The sequence below is a fragment of the Hippopotamus amphibius genome, chromosome 12 (genome assembly GCF_030028045.1).
Source record: "Hippopotamus amphibius kiboko isolate mHipAmp2 chromosome 12, mHipAmp2.hap2, whole genome shotgun sequence".
In the NCBI taxonomy this organism is placed as follows: Eukaryota; Metazoa; Chordata; class Mammalia; order Artiodactyla; family Hippopotamidae; genus Hippopotamus; species Hippopotamus amphibius.
Genome location: NC_080197.1, coordinates 55583731 through 55611655, shown reverse-complemented (window position 1 = coordinate 55611655; position 27925 = coordinate 55583731). Strand labels below are relative to the sequence as shown.

The 27925-nt window shown below is 38.2% G+C and overlaps 1 protein-coding gene across 1 annotated transcript in view; it reads left to right on the top strand.

The window, feature by feature from the left end:
- FAR2 (fatty acyl-CoA reductase 2) overlaps positions 1–27925 on the top strand; it is a 133941-nt gene that overhangs the window by 100136 nt on the left and 5880 nt on the right. The window contains exons 3-9 of the mRNA XM_057702016.1: positions 6–181; positions 3042–3221; positions 17441–17618; positions 19302–19346; positions 21174–21292; positions 22193–22260; positions 24534–24705. Of these exons, the coding sequence (XP_057557999.1) occupies positions 6–181; positions 3042–3221; positions 17441–17618; positions 19302–19346; positions 21174–21292; positions 22193–22260; positions 24534–24705 (938 nt within the window). The remainder of the gene's footprint in view (positions 1–5; positions 182–3041; positions 3222–17440; positions 17619–19301; positions 19347–21173; positions 21293–22192; positions 22261–24533; positions 24706–27925) is intronic.

Here is a 27925-nt window from a genome sequence, read left to right as displayed (position 1 = left end):
TTTAGCTGTTTGAAAAAGTCAAAGAAGTTTGTCCAAATGTGCATGAGAAGATCCGAGCTATTTCTGCAGATCTCAATCAGAATGACTTTGCCATTAGCAAGGAGGACATGCAGGAGCTTCTTTCCTACACAAACATCATCTTCCACTGTGCTGCGACCGTGCGCTTTGATGACCACCTGAGGTACCTTCCCATTCCCCTCTCATGACTTGTATTATACATGTGTGTGTGCACACATGTGTAAGTTTCTGTATGATTTCTGTTTTTAAAAAAGAGATATCCTCAATGAAAAGAAAATACAGAGGAGTAAAACTTCTCCAAAATCTTACCATCCAGAGATAACCGTTTAATATGGTGGAGACCATCCATTTCAACTTTTCTTTATGCATCCGTCATCAAATAGATTTATGTTCAATTTCACCAAAAAATGGCATCACGTTGAGAATGATGTTTTTTGCAACCTGTTCAATTTCGTTTTTAGATATCTTTCATTGTCAATTGATATGCTATGATAATTTGTAATGGCTACTTGACATTCCATTGTACATGTATATAATATACTCAACTAGTTCTGTACTGGTGGACGTTTTTAGTGTTCTAGTTTTTCACCATTGTAAACAGCTCTGCAATGAACATCTCTCATATACTTTTTTCCCTTTGGGTAAATTCCCAAAAGTAGAATTGTTAGATACACGCTAGACGTGTCCAGGTTATGAACAGTTTCTATTTTGAGGTATAATGCTAAGTTGCTTTCCAAAAAGGTGGAATTAATTTACGCTGTCCTTGTGCATACAAATCTCATTTCTAACACCCACAGCAGTATCGTATTCTAATTCTTTACTTCCTTTCATCATTGTCAATATGATCATGGAAATAGCGCTGCATATTTTGATTTCTGTTTCATTGATAATCAGGAAGGTTAAAGAAGTACAAATGCATTTGGCATTTTATTCTTTTGTGAAATGCCTGTTTATGTTCTTCACCTGTTTTTTCTCTTGAAACATTTTTTTCTTGTCAGTTTTAAGACTTCTTGGAAGATTAAATATTTTAATGGTTTATCTCTTGTCCTCAGCTCTGTTATTATTTACACAGTTTTTCATAATTTCTTCTAGTATTTTTATTGTTTCATTTTTACACTTAAATCTTTGACCCATTTAAAATGTATTTAGCTATAAAGAATGATAGGAAAATTCTATAAAATGAAGTGACGTAGGTGTGAATGTACAGTATATTTTTATTACTAACAGATGGTTATTTTTTAAACAACATTTATTAAATGATTTATTTTCACTTTTTGTTTGAAAGGAAACTCTTACAGTATATTAAATGCCTATTTCTGAACTCTTTCTTTTATTCCATTAATTGGGCTTTCTTTGCCAGTACCATGGTATTTTAATGACTGTAACTTTTATTTTATTAGGCAAGTATACACACATTTTTCTCTTTTTATGGAATTTTCCTGATTATTCTCACCACTTGATTAAACTTAGAATAAATTTGCCAATTTTTTTCAGGGCTGGGAGTTTGATTAAGATTACCTTGAATATGTAGATTGATTTAGAAAAACAACATATTTAAAACACTGATTCTTCCTACCCAGGAACAATACGTCTCTGTTTATTCAGTTTTGCTGTTATGGCCCTTAATGAAGTTTCATCATTTTCTTCATAGAGAGCTATTTATTTATTATTAATTTGATATATGTTTTAAATGTTCTTTTTTGAATATGTGCCTTTCTTCCATTGTAGTCTCTAATTTTGGATCTATATAGGAAAGCTAGTGATTTTTTGTATAACTTTTATAAATGGACACCTACTGAATTATGTTATTGTTCATCCAAGTTTTATCAGCTACTTCTCTTTGTTTTCCAGATATACAGTTATATAATCTGATAGTGATTTTTGTGACTGCCTTTGCAGTGTTTGTACTTATTAATTAATTTTATTTTCCTCTCTAATTATAAGGCTGGAACTTCAGAGCAGTATTAAGCGGCAATGATTATTGGCATTCGCCTTGGCCCTGACTTTAAAATCAGGTCTCCTGAATTTCAACAATAAGCATGACACAGGCTAGCAAATTGAAATACATATTTTAAAATCATTTTCTTCCTCTTTTAGTGAATTTATAAAAATTGAATTAGAAATGGATATTGAATGTCATTTTTAAACTTTTCAAAATATATATATATATATACATGATCACGCATTTTTTTCTTTCTGAGTTAAATTAATAGGTTTCCTGATTTTGTATGACACATGTGTTTCTGGAAAGAACTACTTCATTGTCATAACACGTTTATATAGCTTTGTATTCTATTAGGTAAAATTTAGGATTTTTGACATCAATTTTTTTGTTCAAGTATAGTTGATTTACAATGTGTGTTAATTTCTGCTGTACAGTGGAGTGATTCAGTTATATTATATATACGTTCTTTTTTATATTCTTTTCCATTATCACAAGATATTGAATATAGTTCTCTGTGCTGTACATTAGGACCTTGTTTTTTATCCATCCTATATATAATAGTTTGCATCTGCTAATTCCAAACTCCGAATCCATCCCTTCCCCACCCCCTCCCCCTTGGTAACCATGTCTGTTCTCTATTGACATCAATTTTTATGTCTGACCTATACCTTTACAATGGAGACATATTTCTCCTTGTATATTCACTGTTGCTCTTTTCCAATGATTTGAATTCTCTAACTTAAGTTAGATACCTAGCTTATGTTTTTTATCCCTTTAATGGCTGCCTAAGAAGCCCCTTTATAAATTCAGAGGATTGTGATTTTTTCCTTCCAGTTGATTTAGAACCACGTGACCTCTAATGCAGCATGCACCATAGGATTTATGTGCACAGAAAACATCATCAACACATAACACGTTCCAAGTATCACATAACTGTGTGGCCATGACTTTTCTTCCTGATCCTTTGATTTAGCCACAAAAAATCAGATGGATATGCCAGTTACTGGAGTGGGTGCAGCCCTAGCAAAACGGGATGTGAGTTGCCTCACTGTGTTTCCTTCTGCCTGATCTTCTCCAGACATGCCGTGCAGCTTAACGTCACTGCCACCCAGCAGCTCTTGCTCATGGCCAGTCAGATGCCGAACCTGGAAGCCTTCATACACATCTCTACTGCCTTTTCAAATTGTAACCTGAAGCACATTGATGAAGTCATCTATCCATGCCCTGTGGAGCCCAAAAAAATCATCGACTCCATGGAGTAAGTTGAGTTAAATGAGGGAGTGAAGGGTGGGCAGACTGTTGTTCTCTTTGGTTCTTTGAAGTTGTCCGTTTATAAGGTAACAAAGTGAGGCACCCTTGGAGCAAAATGCCTCGGAAAGGTGCCAGCTTTAACTTCCTGTCCTTGCTATTCCCTCCGTCCCTGGGGGGGGATATAGTGCTTGGTAATGCAGGGGGGACAGGGGTAGAAAAGTCGTACAGAAAAGTTGTATTAAATGGTTTAGGATTGCCTGAGGTACTTGAGAATACTTTACATGGAAGTGGTTTCTCAGTTCTTAGTGAACTCAGTGTTGCTGCTACAGAAGGGAAGTATCATACACAGTATAAACGTTCAAGAGAAAGGTTTTGGCATCAGATTGGCAAAGGTTCTGCAACTTACTAGCTGTGTGACCTTGAGCAAGTTCTTTGGCCTCTCTGAGCCTTAGTTCCTTCATTTGTAAAATGGGGCTAATAATAGTGTCGGTCCTTATAGTTGTGATGATAAAGTGAGCTATATAAAGCAATTATGGCGGTGCTAGGGAGTGTTTAATAGCAGTTAATCAAAAGGTTAATAAAGAAGAACAAATAGAGAAGAGAAATTCCCTCCAAATCTGGCAGAAAGTGTTGGTTTCTTGATCTGTTCAGCTGAGAGGCACTTTCCTTACTGTCCTATTATACAGGAGAGACAGAGGTCTAGCATTGTTCTCTTCTGCCAACTTTCTTTTTAGGACATGGCCCTGGTCTCAGAATAAATATGCTTTTCTGTTCTGCCTCTTCATTCTTCTGTTCTATTTACCAAGTTTACCTTGTTTTGTTTGTTTTTCAAAAAGACTCTACATAAAGAGCATTATAACAGAGAAAATAGACTGTTTCATAGTGAATTTGTCATATTTCCAGTTCTTATAATACTGTATTTCTACATACCCTTTAAAATGAAGCTTTAGCTAAATCAAGAGTTTATTCCCTTCAGGGCAAACATTTTTATCTCATACAGCTCTGAGAATATATATTTTTACCCATCATTTTAAAATATCCAGGACAAAGAAAAATGAAAGTCATCTAAAGGAGCTGGAGGTTGCTTAAAGTTGCTAATAAATGATGATTTGCTTAATTGGTGCAAAGGAAGCTTTCAGAGTCCAGAGTTTGTCAGGATAGTTGGAGAAAAGATAGTCTGATGCCAAAGTCAGTGCAGCAAAGTCGACGTCTAAAGCCTCAGTGTGTTTTCAGGATGGAATTGATTTTTATCATTTAGCCGCCCTCTTACAGCGTTATCTCTTGGTAAATGTGACGTTTACAGATGCAATAAGCCCAGGAAAGGAGCAGACCCCCCTTTGATTCCAGACCCTGCCACCGAGATTCCACAGACTCACTCCACTCTTGACCCCCTAACCCCTGACAGACCTTAGCATGACTTGAGGAGGGATCTCTGAGAGGTCACCAGAGAAAAGAGGTAGGAAAAGGAGATTCAGTTCACCCAGAGATTCCATACCACTTCCTCCCTCCCAAAACGTGTCCAGATGCTCAAAACCCCCAGATTTCAAAGAACAAGCTCACCTCCCAGAGGAGGAGCTGATTTATCGCAGGCATTCGGCACTTCCCACGCTCCCCATTAGACGTCAACGGGTAAAGGCAGGTAATGACTACATGGTTGATGACCAAACTGTAACTGACATTGGTACAAAACTTAGGTCTGTCTGTCATGTACTGCTCTGCAAGAACAATTATCTTAAAACATATAAATATAGCCAAATAGAACTAGGAATAAGATTATATTTTATCTCAACAGAATCCATTTTGAATACAATTAAGGGACTAAAGGTGTTTTTTAAAACAGGGAGAGCATCATTAATACAATTTATTGATTCAAAATTTATACTCAGGACCACCTGTCCAGCCCCATGCCTTTCAGCCCTCCCCTTACATCTGTGCCACCGTCACATGGGTGTCCTCACCCCTCTCTCATACCTCTCTGCCTTTGCTTGTGGTTCTGTTCCTAGAGACTACTTCCACCTCTGCTTCCCCTGGTGGGTTCCTATCCAGACAGCAGAGCTCTCCCCCCAGAGCCCATGGGCTCCAGTGGCCATTCCGGGTGCTCCCAGAGTGCCGTGTGCTCCCCTCCCTCTCTGTACTTAGCACAGGTCATCCTAAACGTCTGGTCAGTGGTCTCTATTCTTCAGTGGACAATGAGCTTCTCCAAGGAGGAGAGTGTCTCTTCCTCCTTCTTGCTCTCCAGTGCCAACACATAGTAGGAACGCAACTATTTGCTGAATGAATGAAAGGTTTTTGGTAGAACTGGTCGATTATTGTTCATACCACTCCGGCTGGGATTTTTTGTTCTTGTGTCTTTGTTTGTTTAGACAAAGCAAGACTAGATGACAGAATTCCATAGCAAGCTGATATTTGGGGATGTGAAGTCTTACGTGTAAAATACCTATATGCCCACCTCTTATCCCTGTTTCGGATTGCACTTTTTTTCTTCTTAAACTTTGAATAAAACCTATGCATTAATTTTGGAATAATGCTTTGAATATGTCCCAGCAGCCCCTTACCAACTAGACCATTGTTCACAGCTGTTTCAACAATTCCTATAGCACGTGGAATTTGCTGACATTTTAGAATGACAGATAGCATTAAAGTTATTCTGAATAAATGATAGTGCTCCTAAATGTAGGTTTGGTTACTGTGTTTTAAGAAAATATTTTTCTCTGATTTCTTCTCTGTTTTGTAATTGGCCTGTGGTTAAAATAAAATTAGTTTCCAAGAGTGAATGGATAAAAAAGATGTGGTACCTATACACAATGGAATATTACTCAGCTGTAAAAATGAATGAAACTGGGACATTTGTAGAGACATGGATGGACCTAGAGACAGTCATACAAAGTGAAGTGAGTCAGAAAGAGAAAAACAAATATCATATATTAACACATATATGCAGAATATAGAAAAATGGTGCAAATCAACCGATTTGCAAGGCAGAAATAGAGACCCAGATGTAGAGAACAAACATATGAACACCAAGTGGGGAAAGCAGGGAGGGTTGGGGGGGAATGAATTGGGAGATTGGGATACCAAATTGTACACGCTAAATATATGCAGTTTATTGTATGTTAACTGTATCTCAATAAAAGTTCTTAAAAAAAAATTAGTTTCCAAGAATTTTAGGTTTCTATTTCCCTTGGAAATTTTTATTAACAGTAACCCCATGGGGTCTAGCCACTGTCATTGTTCTTAGTACTTCAGTGATCCTCAAATTTTTAAGGAACCAGGAGTTAGACAACAAGAAAATCTTGATCTCAAGAAAATCCTCCATGAAAAAGTAATGGATGTATTCATTTTAGATGGGGTGGGGGGGATCCTTTCACAATACATATGTCTATCAAACCATCACAATATGCACTGTATCTTACAATTTTGTTTGTCAGTTGTGCCTCAGTAAAGCTGAAAAAAAAAGAAAAGAAAAAGTCACCCATAAAGCAGTAAAATGAACATTGGTTTTTCCAGAAAACCTGTTTAATGGGAATTCCAGTTCTGAGAAATAAAAGAGGATTTGCACTTTTTGCCAGGAACTTTCCCAATTGCTCAGGCTGAAGAGATCCCGCTCCACATTGTTAAGAAAGGGAATGGGACGGGACCCAAACCCGATACCTACCATGCCTGCCCCGTCCTTCTCAGCCCAGCCCACGTCCTTCACAGCCCAGCCATGTCCTGTCCATCCCACAGCCCGACGCCTCCCTTCCTTCAGCCCATCTCGGGAAACCCAGAATTACCTTGGTCTGAACCATTCCCAAAAGATAAATTTTGATTGTCTTAGTACAGAAGCTTTAGCATACACACATTTTCATAATAACCTAAATCAGAAGGTAGTGCTTTTAGTGTTAAGGTAAGGCCATTAGTGTTAAGCAACTGATTTGCCTCACTCTTATCCCTGCACTTGTCTTCTGCCCCTCATCCCTGCCCAGACATTTTATCATGTAATTGTGTCACCATTCTTACCATCTTTGTATTTCTAGCTTCTACATAGTTGGTGAGATTTACCTTTAGAAACTCATGTGTGGGAATGGATCAGGGTTGCCAGTAAATTCCAGTTTTCCAGAATAACAGCTTCAGTGGAATGTTTATTTTTAAAAATGCTCATAGCTGACCAGCAAAGATAGAAGTTTGGGGTTGGTGCTTTCCATTCTTTTCAGGCCAAGGTAACTCCTCTTAAGGGAGCCAGTGTAGAAGAAAACAGCTTTTGCACCTGTATAAAAACCTGAAATAACTAGAGTTAGGAGCTAGAAAAATGGACGCTTTATTTAGTGTGCGTAAACCAATCTAGTAAATACAAGGGAAGGATTCTATGAATCATCATTGAGCAATTACTATGAGCAATGGCACTTTTACAGACATTTAATTCCTTAACATGATATGGTAGGGTTGATACTGTTATTGCTACTGTACTAATAAAGGAACACAAGCTCAGGAGGGCTAAGTAACTCTTCAGAAGTTTCTCAGCTAGTAAGTCACAGAGATGTAACTTCTCTCCCTGGCCGCGTTGTTCTGGCCATGGGGTTATGGTCTTGCTGGTATATGCACATACTTGGCCATGAGATTAAAGGGTGCTCTCTTAAGATGTGGACTGTGCCGTCAAGCAGCTCACAATCGAATGCAAACAGAACAAGGTGGAATTATCTGTGGGGTGTGGTGGAGGAAATGGGACGCAGTAAGTTTGACAGCGCTGGAGGACGTGGAAGGAGTCTGTGAAGACAGGCGTGGGAGATAGACTTGGAAGAATATGCACGGTGGGGACAGGTCAGGTGGGGTACATACTAGGCTGAGCTAGTGGAGGAGGAAAACCTAGGGCATGCGTGGGATGTAGCTGTAAGTCCATTTTGGCATCACATACGTTGTATGTACGGAAGCTGTTAGAGATCGAGCTGGGAAGGGAGGCTGGAGCCATCCTCTGGACATTCTGAGTACCATGTGGAGGGTTATATTTAATTCTACAGGCAGGGGATCCATTGAAGGAGGGCTCTGTGTGTGTGTGTGTGTGTGTGTGTGTGTGTGTGGTTTTGGTTGTTTGTTTCATTGTGTTTTTTTTTTTTTACATTTTTTTGGGGGGGGGGTACACCAGGTTCAATCATCTGTTTTTATACACATATCCCCGTATTCCCTCCCTTCCTTGACTCCCCCCCACCTCGAGTCCCCCCCACCCTCCCCGCCCCAGTCCTCTAAGGCATCTTCCATCCTCGAGTTGGACTCCCTTTGTTATACAACAACTTCCCACTGACTATTTTACAGTTGGTAGTATATATATGTCTGTGCTACTCTCTCGCTTCATCTCAGCTTCCCCTTCACCCCCCGCCCCCTCCCATACCTCGAGTTCTCCAGTCCATTCTCTGTATCTGCATCCTTATTCTTGTCACTGAGTTCATCAGTACCATTTTTAGATTCCGTATATGTGAGTTAGCATAAATATTTGTCCTTCTCTTTCTGACTTACTTCACTCTGTATGACAGACTGTAGTTCTATCCACCTCATTACATATAGCTCCATCTCATCCCTTTTGATAGCTGAGTAATATTCCATTGTATATATATGCCACATCTTCTGTATCCATTCATTTGTTGATGGGCATTAGGTTGCTTCCATGTCCTGGCTATTGTAAATAGTGCTGCAATAAACATTATGGTACAAGTTTCTTTTGGGATTATGGTTTTCTTTGGGTATATGCCCAGGAGTGGGATGACTGGATCATATGGTAGTTCTATTTGTAGTTTTTTAAGGAACCTCCAAATTGTTTTCCATAGTGGCTGTACCAACTTACATTCCCACCAACAGTGCAGGAGAGTTCCCTTTTCTCCACACCCTCTCCAACATTTGTGGTTTCCAGACTTTGTGATGATGGCCATTCTGATCAGTGTGAGGTGATCCCTCATTGTGGCTTTGACTTGCGTTTCTCTGATGATTAGTGATGTTGAGCATCTTTTCATGTGTTTGTTGGCCATCTGTATGTCTTCTTTGGAGAAATGTCTATTTAGGTCTTCTGCCCATTTGTGGATTGGGTTATTTGCTTTTTTGGTATTAAGCTTCATGAGTTGCTTGTATATTTTGGAGGTTAATCCTTTGTCCGTTGTTTCATAGGCAATTATTTTTTCCCATTCTGAGGGTTGCCTTCTAGTCTTGTTTATGGTTTCTTTTGCTGTGCAAAAGCTTTTAAGTTTCATGAGGTCCCATTCGTTTATTCTTGATTTTATTTCCCTGATTCTAGGAGGTGGGTCAAAAAGGATGTTGCTTTGATGTATGTCATAGAGTGTTCTGCCTATGTTTTCCTCTAGGAGTTTTATAGTGTCTGGCCTTACATGTAGGTCTTTAATCCATCTGGAGTTTATTTTTGTGTATGGTGTTAGGAAGTGTTCTAATTTCATTCTTTTACATGTTGCTGTCCAATTTTCCCAGCACCACTTATTGAAGAGGCTGTCTTTTTTCCATTGTATACTTGTGCCTCCTTTGTCAAAGATAAGGTGCCCATATGTGTTTGGGCTTACTTCTGAGTTCTCTATTCTATTCCATTGATCTTCCTTTCTATTTCTGTGCCAGTACCATACTGTCTTGATCACTATGGCCTTGTAGTATACTTTGAACTCAGGAAGCCTGATTCCACCAACTCCATTTTTCCTTCTCAAGATTGCTTTGGCTATTCAGGGTCTTTGCGTTTCCATACAAATTGTAAGATTTCTTGCTCTAGTTCTGTGAAAAATGCCATTGGTAATTTGATTGGGATTGCATTGAATCTGTAAATTGCTTTGGGTAGTACAGACATTTTCACGATGTTGATTCTTCCAATCCAGGAACATGGTATGTCCCTCCATCTGTTTGTGTCGTCTTTGATTTCTTTCATCAATGTCTTAAAGTTTTCTGCATACAGATCTTTTGCCTCCTTAGGCAGGTTTATTCCTAGGTATTTTATTCTTTTGGTTGCAATGGTGAATGGGAGAGTTTCCTTAATTTCTCTTTCTGCTCTTCCGTTGTTAGTGTATAGGAATGCAAGAGATTTCTGTGCATTAATTTTGTATCCTGCTACTTTACTAAACTCATCAATGAGTGCTAGCAGTTTTCTGGTAGAGTCTTTAGGGTTTTCTATATATAATATCATGTCATCTGCAAAGAGTGACAATTTGACTTCTTCTTTTCCAATTTGGATTCCTTTTCTTTCTTTTTCTTCTCTGATTGCTGTGGCTAACACTTCCAAAACTATGTTGAATAATAGTGGTGAGAGTGGACACCCTTGTCTTGTTCCTGTTCTTAGAGGGAATTCTTCCAGTTTTTCCCCATTGAGAACGATGTTGGCTTTTGGTTTTTCATATATGGCTTTTATTATGTTGAGGTAATTTCCTTCTATGCCCATTTTCTGGAGAGCTTTTATCATAAAAGGATGTTGAACTTTGTCAAAAGCTTTTTCTGCATCTATTGAAATGATCATATGGTTTTTATCCTTCAATTTGTTGATATGATGTATCACATTGATTGATTTGTGTATATTGAAGAATCCTTGCATCCCAGGGATAAACCCCACTTGATCATGGTGTATGATTTTTTTAATGTGCTGTTGGAGTCTGTTAGCTAGTATTTTGTTGAGGATTTTTGCATCTATATTCATCAGTGATATTGGTCTGTAGTTTTCTTTTTTTGTGACATCTTTGCCTGGTTTTGGTATCAGGGTGATGGTAGCCTCGTAGAATGAGTTTGGGAGTGTTCCACCTTCTGCAATATTTTGGAAGAGTTTGAGAAGGATAGGTGTTAGCTCTTCTCAAAATGTTTGATAGAATTCGCCAGTGAACCCATCTGGTCCTGGGCTTTTGTGTGTTGGGAGATTTTTAATCACTGCCTCAATTTCCGTACTTGTGATTGGTCTGTTCATGGTTTCTATTTCTTCCTGGTTCAGTCTTGGAAGATTGTATTTCTCTAAGAATTTGTCCATTTCTTCCAGGTTATCCAATTTATTGGCATATAGTTGCTTGTAGTAGTCTCTTATGATGTTTTGTATTTCTGAGGTGTCCGTTGTGACTTCTCCTTTTTCATTTCTAATTCTGTTGATTTGCATCTTCTCCCTTTTTTTCTTGATGAGTCTGGCTAATGGTTTATCAATTTTGTTAATCTTCTCAAAGAACCAGCTTTTAGTTTTATTAATTTTTGCTATGGTTTCCTTCCTTTCTTTTTCATTTTATTCTGCTCTGATCTTTATGATTTCTTTCCTTCTGCTCACTTTGAGGTTTCTTTGTTCTTCTTTCTCTAATTGTTTTAGGTGTAAGGTTAGGTTGTTTATTCGATCATTTTCTTGTTTCTTAAGGTAGGACTGTATTGCTATAAACTTCCCTCTTAGAACTGCTTTTGCTGCATCCCATAGGTTTTGGGTTGTTGTGTTTTCATTGTCATTTGTTTCTAGATATTTTTTGATTTCCTCTTTGATTTCTTTAGTGATTCCTTGGTTGTTTAAGAGTGAATTGTTTAGCCTCCATGTGTTTGTCTTTTTTGCAGTTTTTTTCCTGTAATTGATATCTAGTCTCATGGCGTTGTGGTCTGAGAAGATGCTTGATATGATTTCAATTTTCTTGAATTTGCTGAGGTTTGATTTGTGACCCAAGGTGTGATCTATCCTGGAAAATGTTCCGTGTGCACTTGAGAAGAAAGTGTATTCTGTTGTTTTTGGATGGAATGTCCTATAAATATCAATTAAGTCGAGATGGTCGAATGTGTCATTTAAAGCTTGTGTGTCTTTATTTATTTTCTGTTTGGATGATCTGTCCATTGATTTAAGTGGGATGTTCAAGTCTCCCACTATTATTGTGTTCCTGTCAATGTCCCCTTTTATAGCTGTTAGCATTTGCCTTATGTATTGAGGTGCTCCTATATTGGGGGCATAGATATTTACCATTGTGATATGTTCTTCTTGAATGGATCCCTTGATCATTATGTAGTGTCCTTCCTTGTCTCTTGTAATAGTCTTTACTTTCAAGTTTAATTTGTCTGATATGAGTATTGCTACTCCAGCTTTCTTTTGACTTCCATTTGCATGGAATATCTTTTTCCATCCCTTGACTTTCAGTCTATATGTATCCCTTGGTCTGAAGTGGGTTTCTTGTAGGCAGCATATAGAAGGGTCTTGTGTTTGTATCCATTCAGCCAGTCTGTGTCTTTTGGTTGGAGCATTTAATCCATTTACATTTAAGGTGATTATTGACATGTGTGTTCCAATTACCATTTTCTTAATTGTTTTGAGTTTGTATTTGTAGGTGTTTTCCTTTTCTTGTGTTTCCTACTTAGAGAAGTTCCTTTAGCACTTGTTGTAAGGCTGGTTTGGTGGTGCTGAAGTCTCTTAACTTGTGCTTGTCTGTAAAGCTTTTGATTTCTCCATTGAATCTGAATGAGATTCTTGCTGGGTAGAGTATTCTTGGCTGTAGGTTTCTCTCTTTCAGGACTTTCAGTATATCCTGCCATTCCCTTCTGGCCTGCAGAGTTTCTGTAGAAAGGTCAGCTGTGATCCTTATGGGTTTTCCCTTATATGTTGTTTGTTGCTTTTCTCTTGCTGCTTTTAATATTTTTTCTTTGTGTTTAATTGTCATTAGTTTGATTAATATGTGTCTTGGTGTATTTCTCCTTGGGTTTATTCTGTATGGGACTCTCTGTGCTTCTTGGACTTGGTGAATTATTTCCTTTCCCATGTTGGGGAAGTTTTCCACTATAACCTCTTCAAATATTTTCTCAGACCCTTTCTTTTTTTCTTCTTCTTCTGGGATGCCTGTAATTCGAATGTTGGTACGTTTAAGGTTATCACTGAGGTCTCTGAAACTGTCTTCTAATCTTTTTATTCTTTTTTCTTTTTCCTGCTCTGTGGCAGTTATTTCCCCCATTCTATCTTCCAACTCACTTATTCGTTCTTCTGCCTCAGTCATTCTGCTGGTTATAGCATCTAGAGTATTTTTAATTTCGGTTATTTTGTTATCCATTGCTGTTTGTTTTTCTGAGTTCTTATGAACTGTTTCTTGTACTTTATTTTGTTATCGAGATTTTGTGTCATTTTTACTATCATTACTCTGAATTCTTTTTCAGGCCTTTTTCCTATTTCCTCCTCATTTATTTGGTCTTGTGGGTTTTTTTCCTGCTCCTTTGCCTACATGGTGTTTCTTTGTTTCCTCATGGTTGTCCAAACTTTTGGGGTTGCTTGTCCTGGCTATACAGGTGTTTATAGAAGACTGTCCAAGCCTCAGACTAATGTCCAAGTATTGGATTAAACGAATATTGAGTCTAGGAAACACATACATGTATAAGACACACAATTACTGAATCCGTTAGGACATAAGGCTCTAGAAAGACCTGACAGAACCCCAGTGTGCTATCAGATATTCAAAGAGAAACCCAGCAGAAATTGACAACTGTGTTTCATTGTGTTTTAATCAAGGAAAGACTTTGATGAACGTGAGCTTTAGGGACATTACAGTCATGGGGGGAAAGGAGGTAGATTAGCACAGGGAATCTCCAGAGGCACGGAGACCCATTACCTGAGAAGCAATGATAAGGAGAACTAGACCTTTCTGAGAGCCAACACGTATAGAAAACACCTATGTGTTGGGGGAGAGAAGAACCAATAGGACGTGGCTACTGCTTTGCCCATGGGCTCGCATGCACCTCAGCAGCTGTCAGATTCGAGTGTGCATAATTGCCACGGCTTCCGTGCCTACAACCAGGGATTCCATTCCTCTAAACCTCAATTTTATTGAAACCTTTACCCCAAGAAGCAATGCTTTTGGGGGAGCTAATCCCAATTTATTCAAGTCTTAATGGCTTAATTTTGTGGAATTATTTTAAACTAGTGGTTCCCGATGTGAGTGACCGTACGGATCACCAGGGCTTATTAAAAACACAGATTATCAGACTGTCACCCCTAAAGACTGATTTAGCAGTTGAACAGGCAGGTTTGGGAAATAGCGCCTTAAGTTGCTTTTTTATTTAACAGTTTTCATTTGAAATGGGGTTCATTCATATTCCAATAATCAATTTCCCACTGCCCTCACTCTGTGTTGTCTTTCAATTCCTAGATGCTTTAATGGAGGCAAAGTTCCTGATAGATTTGTACCTATTAAAAATCACACTTTAAGCTACTTGGCCACCAGAAGACACAGCTGATCTGCCAGGTGAAAAAGAAAAGGTGTTTCTTGATCAAACACCAAATGCAGTAGCCGTGGCGGATGTGCTGCAGGTAAAGAGTGTGAGAAGCAGGGAAGATGGAGTTGGCCTGCAGTTGATAACAGCAGCCTCAGGGATGGCCCTTTGGGAAATGAAAAGAGGTCAAGTTTTGGAAAGTAGTTTTGCTTTCTTACTGAAGAACACATGGTTAACACTAAGAATGTTTATCTATTCTAGGGGAAAGGAAGAAGCTGGTTTTAGCATTTGTGCTTTTATTGTCAGGATTGTACAGCATTAAGATGGCATCTAAGCACCTGACAAAAAACTGACATTTATGTGTACTTTTAATAGTACCAGGCTCTAATGTGAATCAGAGCAGGGTTAAATTGTTTCTTAAACAACCTGAATAACATTTATGTTGTCAGGGCATTGGAGCCAGAATAGGCGCTCAATAAAAGTCTATAGGGTAAATCAGAGGCCAATTCACCACAAATATTGGGCTCAGATATACCCTCTCGCCAATAAAAGGTTCGAATTTACTTTGAAGCCTGTTAAATTTATTCTGAAGCCATTGAGAGTCTCATGCTTGGGTAACCAGCTTCGCCTGCCGTGTGTCCGACCTCCAGAACTGTGAGATAATAAATCTGTGCTGTTTTAAGCTGCTAAAAAAAAAAATTTATTCTGAAGCCAACTCTGCCAAGTTGAAGTTGGTCCACCTTTAACCTTTCAGCTTCTCAGCACTTTTCACCACTGCCACTGGACACTTTAACTTCCAATTCTTTTTCATTCTCTGCAAAGACATCCTCTCTCTTACTTTCCCACAGTCTCCCTACAACCCCACCTCCTTCTGAGTTCACCTGTTCTCTCCTATCACGGTCCATCTCAGTTTCCCAAACCTTCGACAGAACATAAATTGCCCAGTCAAGGCTGTCTTGGGGGAAAACACACACTTACTGAATGAGGTAGCTCATCGTGGGGGCAGAAAGGTCATTGAACCCAGAGATAGAAAACATAACGCCTGCTCTCCTGGACTCATCATAAATGGGAAAATAGACACATGAGCAAGAACATATGGCTTGATGATTGCAGTAATCAAGGGAAGAACATAATCCAGACAAGAGGAAAGAGAGCAAACGCTGTATTTCTTCTGACCCAGTTTTTGTAACCTGTATGTTTTTGCAAGTGAAAAGAAAAGATCTTAGGTCAGTTAATCCACTGCTGACCCACCAATAAGATGAGGTAAAGGTCACATTATTTGAAAGATAGAGAGGTGCCTGCATCATCCCTCACTCTCTCCCAACACTTGGGTGACCATATAACTGAGATATCTTCTGTTTTTGTAAGTATTTGGAGTTGTTTTTAATTCTAGGAACTTCTCAACCTTTCCCTTTTCAGTGTAAATCAGAAGGCATTTGATACTAGTCTGGAAGATACTCAGCACTAGTAGCTGCAAAGCAAGGAAAATCAAAGCATCATCACAGGCAGTGCTCAAGTTCCTCTCCAATATCAGAGAGTTATTGAAATTGAGAGTTGTGTTTCTGAATAAGTCTTGGCATTAAGCACATCTTAAATACCAATTTGTCATGGGAGGAAAACGATAACCTATAATAAGATTTTTCTGCAATCAAAATAGTATGATTGTGCTGGGTCTGATAAAATGGGAATAAATGTACCAAACACATTGATTAAAAAGATCACACTGGACTTCCTAGGTGGCGCAGTGGGTAAGAATCTGCCTGCCAATGCAGAGGACAGGGGTTCGATCCCTGCCCCAGGAAGATACCACATGCCACAGAGCAACTAAGCCCGTGCGCCACAACTATTGAGCCTGTGCTCTAGAGCCCATGAGCCACAACTATTGAGCCCATGTGCCGCAACCACTGAAGCCCACACGCCTGGAGCCTGAGCTCTGCAACAAGAGAGGCCACCACAACGAGAAGCGCGCACACCACAAGGAAGAGTAGCCCCTGCTTGCTGCAACTAGAGAAAGCCCGTGTGCAGCAACGAAGACCCAACACAACCAATAAAATAAATACATAAATAAAATTAAAAAAATAAAGATCACACTAACATGTAGCCTTATTTTTAAAAACTATATTATATCAAAAGTTTAACCAAATCGATCTACCAGCTAAGAGAAACATTCAATATTTAATCAACAATAATTTGATTGCTTTCTTAGAGAAGAGCAGGTAGACCTTGGGATTATCAAAATGGTTCTAACGTCTTTTATAAAACGACTAGGCTAATGCCATGATAACTCAGTTATTCGTGATGCAGTTCTTCTTGTAAGTAGAGGTATTCAATAATCACTCCATTACAGCTGCTTCACAGGGCTATTCTCACTCCACTTGACAGACTATTAATAGTTACTAGAGCACTTCAGAACTCATTGGAAATCTAATGGAAATGATTACCAAGTTATTAGCATAGACTCTAAACAGACCTCCAAAATACATTGCATAGATTTGCTAAAACAGTGCAAGTCTGCTAAATGTAGTTGCTTTTCTTTGTTGAGGCATTGAGTAGAGTTTTTAAAAAATCAAAGCTGAAGATTTCAAGATTGGTGCCATCGGTTCTAACTGGACAGCAATGAATGGGTGGGGCTCCACTGATGTACCTCAGAAGACAGGTTCTCAAGGCCATGACCAGGGCAGTCAGCCCACTGCCAGGCACCTGACTGGCACTCACAGTGCGTTCATTGAATGTACCTTCATAGGTACATTCCTGCTGAGAGGAAATAATTGAAGATAGAGATTGATTCTATATAATCAAAGTAGCAGACTGCAGAGCTGTTGGATAAATCTGTCGAGGCAGGAGGCCATAGGATTCGACTAGTGGTAATGGGCTGAGCAGTGGAGAGCAAAGAACTCATCTGCCACGCATCGTTTGGACAGGGGTACACTCAAGCCTTGGTGTCCTCTGACAGTTCCGAAGTCCAGAACTCAGGCTAGAAGGGGGGGAGTTTTGCTTGATTGTTGGTGTCTCACAGTTTCTTTTTTGGTCTATTGTCTAACTTATGTTGCCAGAATTCTGTTTTACTCTGACGCCCTTCAGGTGGTTAGACGATGCTATTATTGATGAGATCACACCCAAGCTGATCGGGGATCGGCCCAATACGTACACCTACACCAAGGCCTTGGGAGAGATGGTGGTGCAGCAGGAGAGTGGCAACCTCAATATTGCCATCATCAGGCCCTCCATCGTGGGAGCGACCTGGCAGGAGCCTTTCCCAGTAAGCCCACTCACCTGCATTCCACGCTTTGCTTCCAAACCAGCATCTTTCCAGCCCAATTTCTTTCTTTCTTTTTGGTTTTTTATCTTTATTGGCGTATAATTGCTTCACAGTATTGTGTTAGTTTCTGCTGTACAACAAAGTAAATCAGCCACATGTATACATATAGCCCCATATCCCCTCCCTCTTGAGCCTCCCTCCCACGCTCCCTATCCCACCCCTTTAGGTCTTCACAAAGCATCAAGCTGATCTCCCTGTGCTCTGCAGCAGCTTCTCACTAGCCACCTAGTTTACATTTGGTAGTGTGTATACGTCAATGCTACTCTCTCACTGCATCCCAACTTCCCCTCCTCCCCTCCCCCTGGCAGGCAGAAATAGAGACCCAATTCCTTTCTGATGTCTTTCTTTTTGTTTTCAGTATGTATAGCTGAGTACAGCAAATCAAATGTGAACCCATTATGTTAGGACAAAAGTCCACATTTGGTTCAGGATTTATTCAGCCTGAGGCTCCTCTGGGTGTTACACTGACTCTCCTAGAGTCATTTAAGTCATTTAAATTAGTTTCTCATTAACTCTAGCCTCAAAAGTCCCATGGGAAATAGTTTTATTTTTGGCTTCCCCACTATAGGTTAAATATACCAGAATGTTCTTGATGGCCAAATTGGTAGTATTACAATTGCCAGGGTAGATAGGAATCACGAAGCTCAGAGAAAGTCCTCCGTTTGGGAATAATAATTTTTATCTCTCTATGTTGCTATATCTTTTTGAAAGTACTTTGAATTATACCATATTTTTTGAAGCAATTCTGTAAATCTTTTGCACCAGGTAAATCTAAGCTCCATTACTTACTGACATGCAGGCTTTTGAATTGTCTCATCTGTAAAACTGGGCTAATCCCACCCACTGTGGAGGGTTGATCAAATGAGATAATGCATGAGGTGTGCTTAGTGCAGTGCCTGGTCCCTAGTAAAAGGTTCAACTAGTATTATTAATCCCTTCAACTTGTCCTCTCTCCTCTCCCACTTGACACATTTTGACTTTCACAGATAAAGAAACAGATATAATGAGGTCAACTGACTTGCTTAGGCCTTAGGAGACAAACTCAAAAAGACATTTTTCTCTAATGGCTCCTAAATATAATCTTTCCTCTAACATCTGTAGGGAAGCTAATACAAATGGATAGATTAGATAGATAGATGATAGACAGATAGATGATAGATAAGTGACAGATAGATGATAGATAGAATGAAAGATGCTATGACTCAGAATTTTCAAGAAATGGACATTTCCTACAAACTGTGTTTGAAATGTTCCACTGAGGAGTTAAAATCAGGCCCAGGAGGGGAAAACAAATTGGTTACCAAGTATGATATTAAGGTGAGATCCAGTTTAGCTCCTAAAATGTCACAAATAACTTGCAATCATCCACGATTCCTGCTATGAAATAAATGCTGGCAGAATTTTAATTCTTGCACAAACCAAGTGCATAAAATATCCAGTGCTTTCTCATTGGTCTCTGTTTGTAATCTTAGAAATACTGGATTAGACAGTTCTATCAGCTGGGGTCTCAGTGCTCTTGTTTGAAGTTTATTAAGATTAGACTGCAGATGTTCCAAAGGTATTATGATTTTCTGACATGTGGAACCAATAAGAGGTCTTTTTTTTTCTTTCTTTCTTTTTTAGGGTTGGGTTGATAGCATAAATGGACCTACTGGGATCATTGTTGCGGTATGTATAATGGTGTGGAAATAATTACTTGACAAGTAGTGGATGGGTAGTAACAAAATGCTGGTATTGGCTTTGCCTCACTGATGCAAAACCATAAGCGTTACTTTACTAACTACAATTGATGCAACTTATTTCAGTCTTACTGATTGGAAAATAGAGGCAGAATGAAATTAATTATCTGTGGATATTATTATCAGGAAAACAGAAGTACTGTGTGATATTATCGGTTACTACTTAGGAGTTTTATTTTTGGAAACTCTTTTGAGCATCTAGTACCATGCCTGTATTTCCCCTTAGTCAACACAAGATGGGGGTGTTTCCCCCTTTTCATTCTTTAACCATCGCTTGAATTAGGGATGCAACAGAACTCATTCCCGAAGATTATTAAATTTATGTGTGTGTGGATAGAAATTATATAAATACATAAAATACATCAACATCTTTTTCTTAATAGATACAGGAAAGAAAACTACCAATTGGCGCAAATTTTTCAAATATGAAAACGACTATAGGAAATACTTTCAACAATAATCCTCTCACAGACCAGGAGAAACATCAATCATTGCTCTGGGTCAGCAGCCCTTTGTGTGTGTCTCCCTGCAGTGGAGACTGATCCAGTGACCTGCGGTGCCTCCCAGTTCACATTCAAGCGTTTTAGAGCCAGAACTGCAACTCTACTCTTAAGGACAATGAACAGGACTTCACGTGTTTAAATGAGTTTAAATCGTATTAGGGGTCTCATGTTTCAGACTATGCCTTTGTTCTTCTCAGAACTAGATCCAATATGAACCAGGATACAAATATCAGACAGTGAACTATGACTACTTGTCAAAGGCAGTGACGTTGAACTCCTTTCTGATCTCTTTCTCTTTCTGTCCGCTGCCTGCCTTCGCCTCCTGAGGCTTAGTTGGGGTGAACATTGGATAACTTTGAACATAATTATTTTAACATGATCCCAGAGTGAGGTTTACTACGTTGTTTACAAAGCTGAACATTTATTCAAATTTTCTAAAATTTTCCAAACTGATTTCTTATGTCCAAAAGAAGGGAAATCAGTTCCAAGAAAACAGAAATTAGAAACATAAGAAAGTGCTGACCACAGCAAATTGATGTTGGAGACATGCAGGGTATAAATAATCAATTACTTCATAAAGTCAATAAACGTGACTTTTTATTTATTAACTGACTTTATTTATTGACACGACATTCATTAATATGAACACTTCCCAATTCTTACATCTATATAACGTCAGTGATCTGTGAAGTAAACAAAGATACTGAACAAAAAGTAAATAATGATGGCTTTTTCCCCAAGTAATAAAAAAGAAAAAAGTTTTGTTCAGTAGTAGAATTTTACTAATTTTAAAAAAAGTTTCTTAAACTTTTAGTATGTATTATTGCTTGTAAATTAGTAAGCACTAGCAGAAAACAACATCACTTAAGAAATAGTAAGCTAAAGTAACAGGAAATTTGGGAAACCTTAATTCTTAAAATGTCTTGTGAATTAATTTTTAAGATAAGAAAACCTATTCTTTGTGTTTATTAATTAAATACATTAAACCTCTCCCAAGTCTGAGAAATTTCACTCTGAAAAGGAACCTGAGGACCACTAGTGAATCTTGGAAATGTTGACACTTGAGATGAACTTGGCTGGGGCAGTTGGATAAGCTGAGAGCGGTCAGCCTTGGCACAAGAACCTAGTAAGCGGTGAATCCGTGTTACCTACTATCACTAACAGCATCACTATTATCTGTCTGATATCTATACTTTAACCCGGTCTGTTACTTAAGACCTGGTTCAATATTTTATGTCCTTTTTCCTGTGCAGGCTGGGAAGGGATTTCTTCGGTCCATAAGAGCTACTCCGATGGCTGTGGCAGATTTAATTCCAGCAGATACAGTCGTCAATCTCACCTTGGCTGTAGGATGGTACACGGCAGTTCACAGGTGTGGATGCGTCAGCTGGCTTTCAAAGATTTAATGAGAAGGAGGGTGACTATGTTAGGCACCTTTCCAAAATATGTGCATTTTCTTGTAGAAGACTGCAAATGTGAGAGGGTGTCCGTTTCAATATTTCACAGAGTTCCAATTATGCCATCATATATGCCTTGAGTTGTTTTATGAACACTAGTTAATACTTGGTTGATTATAAAGTAATAAATTCTTCAAATCCTTTAACCATAAAATTCTTGATAACTGAAAAGCTTTTCTTTCTGTTTAGTAATCTAAAATACAGCTTCCTTTTTTAAGGCAAAGGAGATAAAAGTGGGTGAAATGACAGCATATTTTGTTAAACTCCTCAGTTCCTAATAAAAGCCAGAGGTTCAGATCACCATGTATGTATGTGGGGGGAAGGTGGGGGTTATTTTCTAGTACAAAGAAAAAATAATAGGTTGTTTGTATATTTAGCTTTGTTAGTAAAAGGTACACAAAATTCATTTTTATTAATTATTTGAAGTTAGATGTTTTCCAATCCAATAGAGCTTCACTGGATTTAGGAAAAAACATGGCCCATATTTTTGCCCAATGAAGATGTCAAGAAGTTAGAAATATGATCGGCTTTCTCATCATCGTGCTACCTCCATTGGCTCCATAAATATGCTAACCTATTGGGATGTTTTCCTCATACACGTGTACACACACACACACACACACACACACTTGCACTATTCCTAGTCTTCTTCCATTTTGCTTATGAACCCAAAGGAGGAACAAAAGATGGAAGTGTTGCATAGGGTGACTTCGTCATGGGAATTATTGAAAAAACCTTGTTTACATGTTACTTTCCCTTTTCTTTCTTTCATTAGTTCTCCATTTTGTTGTATTTATCTAACTTTTGTTTTTCAGACCTAAGTCAACATTGATCTATCACTGTACATCTGGCAACCTCAATCCCTGTAATTGGGGCAAAATGGGTAAGCGCTTATAACATTGTACCTGCATACCTACGAGAGCCTGCCACTCACGAGTAGCGTCTGCCACAGGGGAAGAAAATAGACAAAGTGTGTCATGGAGTTTAGAGTCTAATGGGGGAAAAGCCAAAACATAGGTAAAGAGATAAAACTAATTGGAAATTGGAAATGTGTAAGAGTTCATTAGAACGTGGTATACCAAAGAAAGGGACCAATGGGATAGCTGCATGATTGTAAGCAATAAGCTATAGATATTTAAAAAATAAATAAAGCCAACTAAAAGCCAGCAATTATAGGCAACATCAGTGATGAAATACTCCTCCTGTGAGCCCCTGCTCTCATGCACACAGCCCTCGTGCCCTGGCCACATCAATGGGAAAGTGACATGATCAATGGCCAAGTAGACTTAGAGAAGTCCAATAAGATTAACTCTTGTTATTGGGTCAGTGATACTCTTTATTAATTTATGCAGTCAGCCATAGTGTAACCTTGAAAGCATCCTGTTGAATTGAATTAATCCTGCATATAATAGAAAATTAGCTAACCAATCTTGTACTCTCCTTTGTCAATTTCAAAGTTGATTTTCTTGTGAATATCTGAAAACGTTAGATCATCTAATTGTTGTTTAGCTACTAGACACTGAACAAAAATCAAGTGTGCTTAATTTGTTAGAATCTGATTTACAGTTCCGAGCACTCTGCTATGCTATTCTGTTTGCAAAGTTATTACTTCAGTAAAAGTAAAATGAAAGTATCTACGACCATCAGAGTTCTTTAGATAATGTATCTAGTTATTTAGATCATATTGCTAAATAAGTCAGAAAACATTTGGAAATAAAAATAAATCTCCTCTACCTCAGTAACAGAATTAAGATATCACTATAAAAAGAGGCATTAACAGAAGCAACTAACATATCTTAAACTCTTAAATAAAAAGATGCTACATGTAAATTCCATTCCTGAGATTCAAAATAGTCTTCCATACTGAAAATTTTTACCATCTATTTTATGGAATTATACAGTGTGACAGTTGAAAGTGATCTTAAAAATAATCGAGTGTGCTCACTTTATTTTACACATGAGGCCCAGAGAGAATAAATGATTTATTCAGTTCATATGAGGAGCTGGAGCCTGACGTAGAAGACAGGTCTCCTGAATGTGTAATGACCACACACTAGGGATTCCTAAAAGTGAACGTGAATCCCTCTGGGAGGAAAAGACCCAGGAATCAGATGTTTCTTGATAATATTTTCTGTAGAGGTTGTGTATTTTTCATACAGATTTCCAGGTAGTATCTTTTAAGGAGGACGGTAATCATATTACCTTAATAACTAATAGCATCATCATAACTGAGTAATGAACTTAGGCATATGCTTTGAAAATTCTACATAAATAAAATTAAAATTGAATTCAAATGAATGAATACCTTTTGAAAAGACATATTGGATTACACTAAATGTACGCTTTAGGTTTTATATAAGTAATAATATTTTTTTAAAGATTATATTTTCAAAAACTCTGGAGACAAGAGTAAAGCAATTGAGTCTGACATATTCCAGAGCAGTAGAAATACCAAAGAAGCAAAAGACTGGTATTTAAAGTGAACCAACGCAAAGGAGTCCTGCTTTTATAGTCTCTCTTTTATTTAAATCTTTATAAAAGTTTAAGTAAAATGTTAAGAAACTTTACTGATTGTTCTGCGAGTAATGACCCAACCAAGGAAATAACACCCTTAGGCTCTGTCTTGGGCTTTCAGAATAGACTAGATAACCTTGAAATTCAATGATGGATTTAAGTTTTTCTGAACAATACTTCACTGTGTTGACGAAAACTATTTTCCCAAGATGTTGTTTTAGAGTAAAGGTTTCAAGAGAAGGACCCAATTCTTAACCTATTCACATTGTTTGATTTTTGCAGGTGACCACTTGCCCAGCATAAAAATCTTAATGTTGGGCTTCCTAGGTGGCGCAGTGGTTTAGAATCCGCCTAACAATGCAGAGGTCACGGGTTCGATCCCAGCTCCAGGAAGATCCCACATGCCACGGAGCAACTAAGCCCGTGTGCCAAAATAAAATAAAAATATAAAAAAAAAAAAAAACATAAAACATTAAAACATAAAATAAAAAAAAAAAAAAAAAAAAATCTTAATGTTATTCTCAGAAATTGATTCTTGACTCTACACAACAAATCCTTATGATTTACTGTTTTGACCCATTGCAAATGCCATCTACCACAGTGGGTGTGTATGCTCCTGACTTAGCACTTATTTTTCCCCAGGAATCCAAATCTTGGCAACCTTTGAAAAAATCCCATTTGAGAGAGCTTTCAGGAGGCCAAAGGCTGACTTCACAACCAACCACATCACAATGCAGTACTGGAATGCAGTCAGCCACCGGGCCCCTGCCATCATCTATGACTTCTACCTACGGCTCACGGGAAGGAAGCCCAGGTGAGCAGCTGAGACAATAGCTCTAGAAGTGTCTCTGCATGTACGTGTAGGGACCCAGTCCTTAGCTCTCCCATCACCTGGGGATCAAAGGTTACACTGAATCATATATTTATGATTTCATATATATAAGGGGATGACCAAAGCAGTAGCAGTGAGAAGCCTACCTTAAAAACCCTCTGTCGTAATAAAGGAAGTTATATGTGCATTCAACCAATATGTTTTTTTTTTAATGTTTATTTATGTATTTATTTGGCCGCGCTGGGTCTTAGTTGCAGCATGCACGTGAGATCTAGTTCCCTGACCAGGGATCGAACACAGGCCCCCTGCATTGGGAGCGCAGAGTCTTACCCACTGGGCCACCAAAGAAGTCCCAAGGAAGTTATATGTTAAGGAACTTGCTTGATGAATTCAGCAGGTAATCATTCACCTAAAAAGAAAAGTAACTGAGATTCTGTGTCTAGGAGTTTCTAAATTGTTAGATAATCTTAAAATGTACGATGATGGTAACAGCCTCACTTACACACAAAGGATGACACGTGATGATCTCATTTTCATTCTCACAACGACCCAAGAAGGATGTTCTCATCATCCCAATTTTACAAATGAGGAAATGGAAGCTAAGGGAAGAATTTTAAGTAGCCTCGAATGAAGTGACAGAGAAGAGATCTGGAGAAACCTGAACTGCATTTACTGCCACCTGGAGATGAGTGAATGAAGAGACCAGAGGGAACAAGGCAGATTGAGAGTGTGTTTATGCTGAGGCAGCTCTGCCACCTTCCAGCTCTGTGACCTAGGACATGTCCCTGCCCACCCCGTCTCACTTGAGTAATACTATATGTGTCTGAGAAGTCGAACTTCGTTATCATAATTACCAAAGGCAAGCCCTGCCACCAAGAATCTCTTTTAAAGGAGGAAGTCTCTCTCAGAATGTCTATTTCCATCCTTATTAGCGGAGCAAATGACTGAAACTTAGGCAATATAGAGTTTATCCAAATTTTTCAGAGACCTTACTTAGAGTTCATAACTTGTTAATTGTCCGTTTCTTCTTGAGCAAGGTGAAAAAGGGGGAAATATTTGTATGAGGGGCTTAGTAAATAAAGATGGGGGAAGGAGGATAACCAAACATGCTGGCAGAAACACCAAAGCCTTTAAAATATATCGGAGCTGGAAGAAAACCTGGATGAAGAGCAAAGTTCAGTAAGTACGAAAGAAAAACAGGAGGAAGGAGCCCAATAAAAATCTTTATGTATTTTGTTTGTAAGAAATTAAATTGTAATATTCATGGGAGATGGTTAGGTTTGTTTTGTGATAGGAATCTTAAGAATAATCTTTATGGCAGAAAATGCTAGAATCCTTCTGGACCCTTTCCTTCCCCAAGTGTGTTTGTGTGTGATCGTCTACGCATTTATAATCATATATGGACATAAATACAGTTTTGCTTTGAGGTAAGTGTATGTATAAATCTCTGTGTATGTATAAATCAATCCTACATACTTTTAACTTTTTCACTTACATTCCGTGAAAGTCGAAGTCATCCTGCTAGTGCTGTCTTTTTTCCCCACTATTACAAACGATGGGGCAATATCAGTGACGTGCTTTTTTCTAGAATGTGCCTCTAGGTCTGGGGAGGATGCTGAGGGGTGGGATTGCTAGTTTGGAGGGTATATGGCTTTTATGACTACCACCAGGTTGCCTTAAAAGAAGGCTCTGTCAATTTACAGTACCACAACAGCAAGTGAGAGTGCGTGTCTGTTCTTTCTCACTCCCATTAATACTTTGCAAAAATCAATATTTTGAATTGTCAAACCAATGACAAGGAATAGCATCTCTTCTTCACTTTGATTTGCATGCTGGAGAGGCTGGGCTTTCACTTCTTTATTGGACGTTCGTGCTTTCTCTGTTATAAGTTGCCTGCTTCTATTTCTCACCTATTTAAAAAAAAAAATTTATTGACGTAGAGTTGATTTACAGTGCTTCAAGTGTACAGCAAAGTGATTCATATATATATATATATATATATATATATATTCTCTTTCAGGTCCTTGTCGTTTATCTATTTTATATATAGTAATGTGTATCTGTTAATCCCAAATTTTAAGTTTATTCCTCCCCCTTTTTCCCCTTTGGTAACTGTAAATTTGTTTTTTATGTCTGTGAGTTTCTGTTCTTTAGTAAGTTCATTTGTATCATTTTTTTATTTAGATTCCAGATATAAGTTATGACATTTGTCATTGTCTGACTTACTTCACTTAATATGATAATCTCTAGTCCATCCATATTGCTGCAAATGGCATTTTTTTCATTTCTTTTTATAGCTGAGTAATGCTCCTATTTTTCTATTGTTGTCCTTATTAATTTATGGAAGATCTGTGTGTGTGCATGGGTGTGTAAATATATATTTCATGTATTTGCTTGAAGTCAGTTTCTTATCTTGTAGCTCTAATTATGAAGTTTTTTTAATACAAGGGAAGATATATATAATACAGGTCTTAAGAGCATGGTGTTTAGAGTCAGACTTACAGATTTAAATCTGGCTTCACCAGTTTATCCTTGTGAGCCCTAAGTTACTTAACCTCTCTAACTCCTAACCTGTAAAAAAGGGATTGTAATCCTACCTATTTTGTAGGGTTTTACATAAGAGTGCATAGAATATATTAAACATTTTGTGTGATAAAATGAATCACTTTTATAGCTTTGGCATTGTATGCATTAAGATCTTCACTACCTGAGAGTAGTAAATGTATTCTTTCTTTCTAAAAGAATACTGTCATGCTGATATCATCCTGTACGTACAATGATACACCATTGTATATATTGTATAATCACTGTACAATGATTATTTTTAAAAATTAAATCTATTGAAATCATATCAGTTACATCAGAGTTGTAGAATCGATAAAGCTTGTCTTTGTCTGTTTGGACTGCTATAACAGAATATCCTAGACTAGGTGGCTTATAAACAGTAGAAATGTGAGAGTTCCCTGGTGGCCTAGTGGTTAGGATTCTGGGCTTTCACTGCCATGGCCTGGGTTCAATCCCTGGTCAGGGACCTGAGATCCTGCAAGCCACATGGCAAGGTCAAAAAAAAAAAAAAAAAAAAAAAAGAATAGAATTTTATTTCTCGCAGAACTGGAGACTAGAAAGTCTAAAATCAAGACGCTGGTAGATCCAGCATCTGCTGGGGGCCCGCTTCTTGGTTCCTAGACAGCCATGTTCTCTG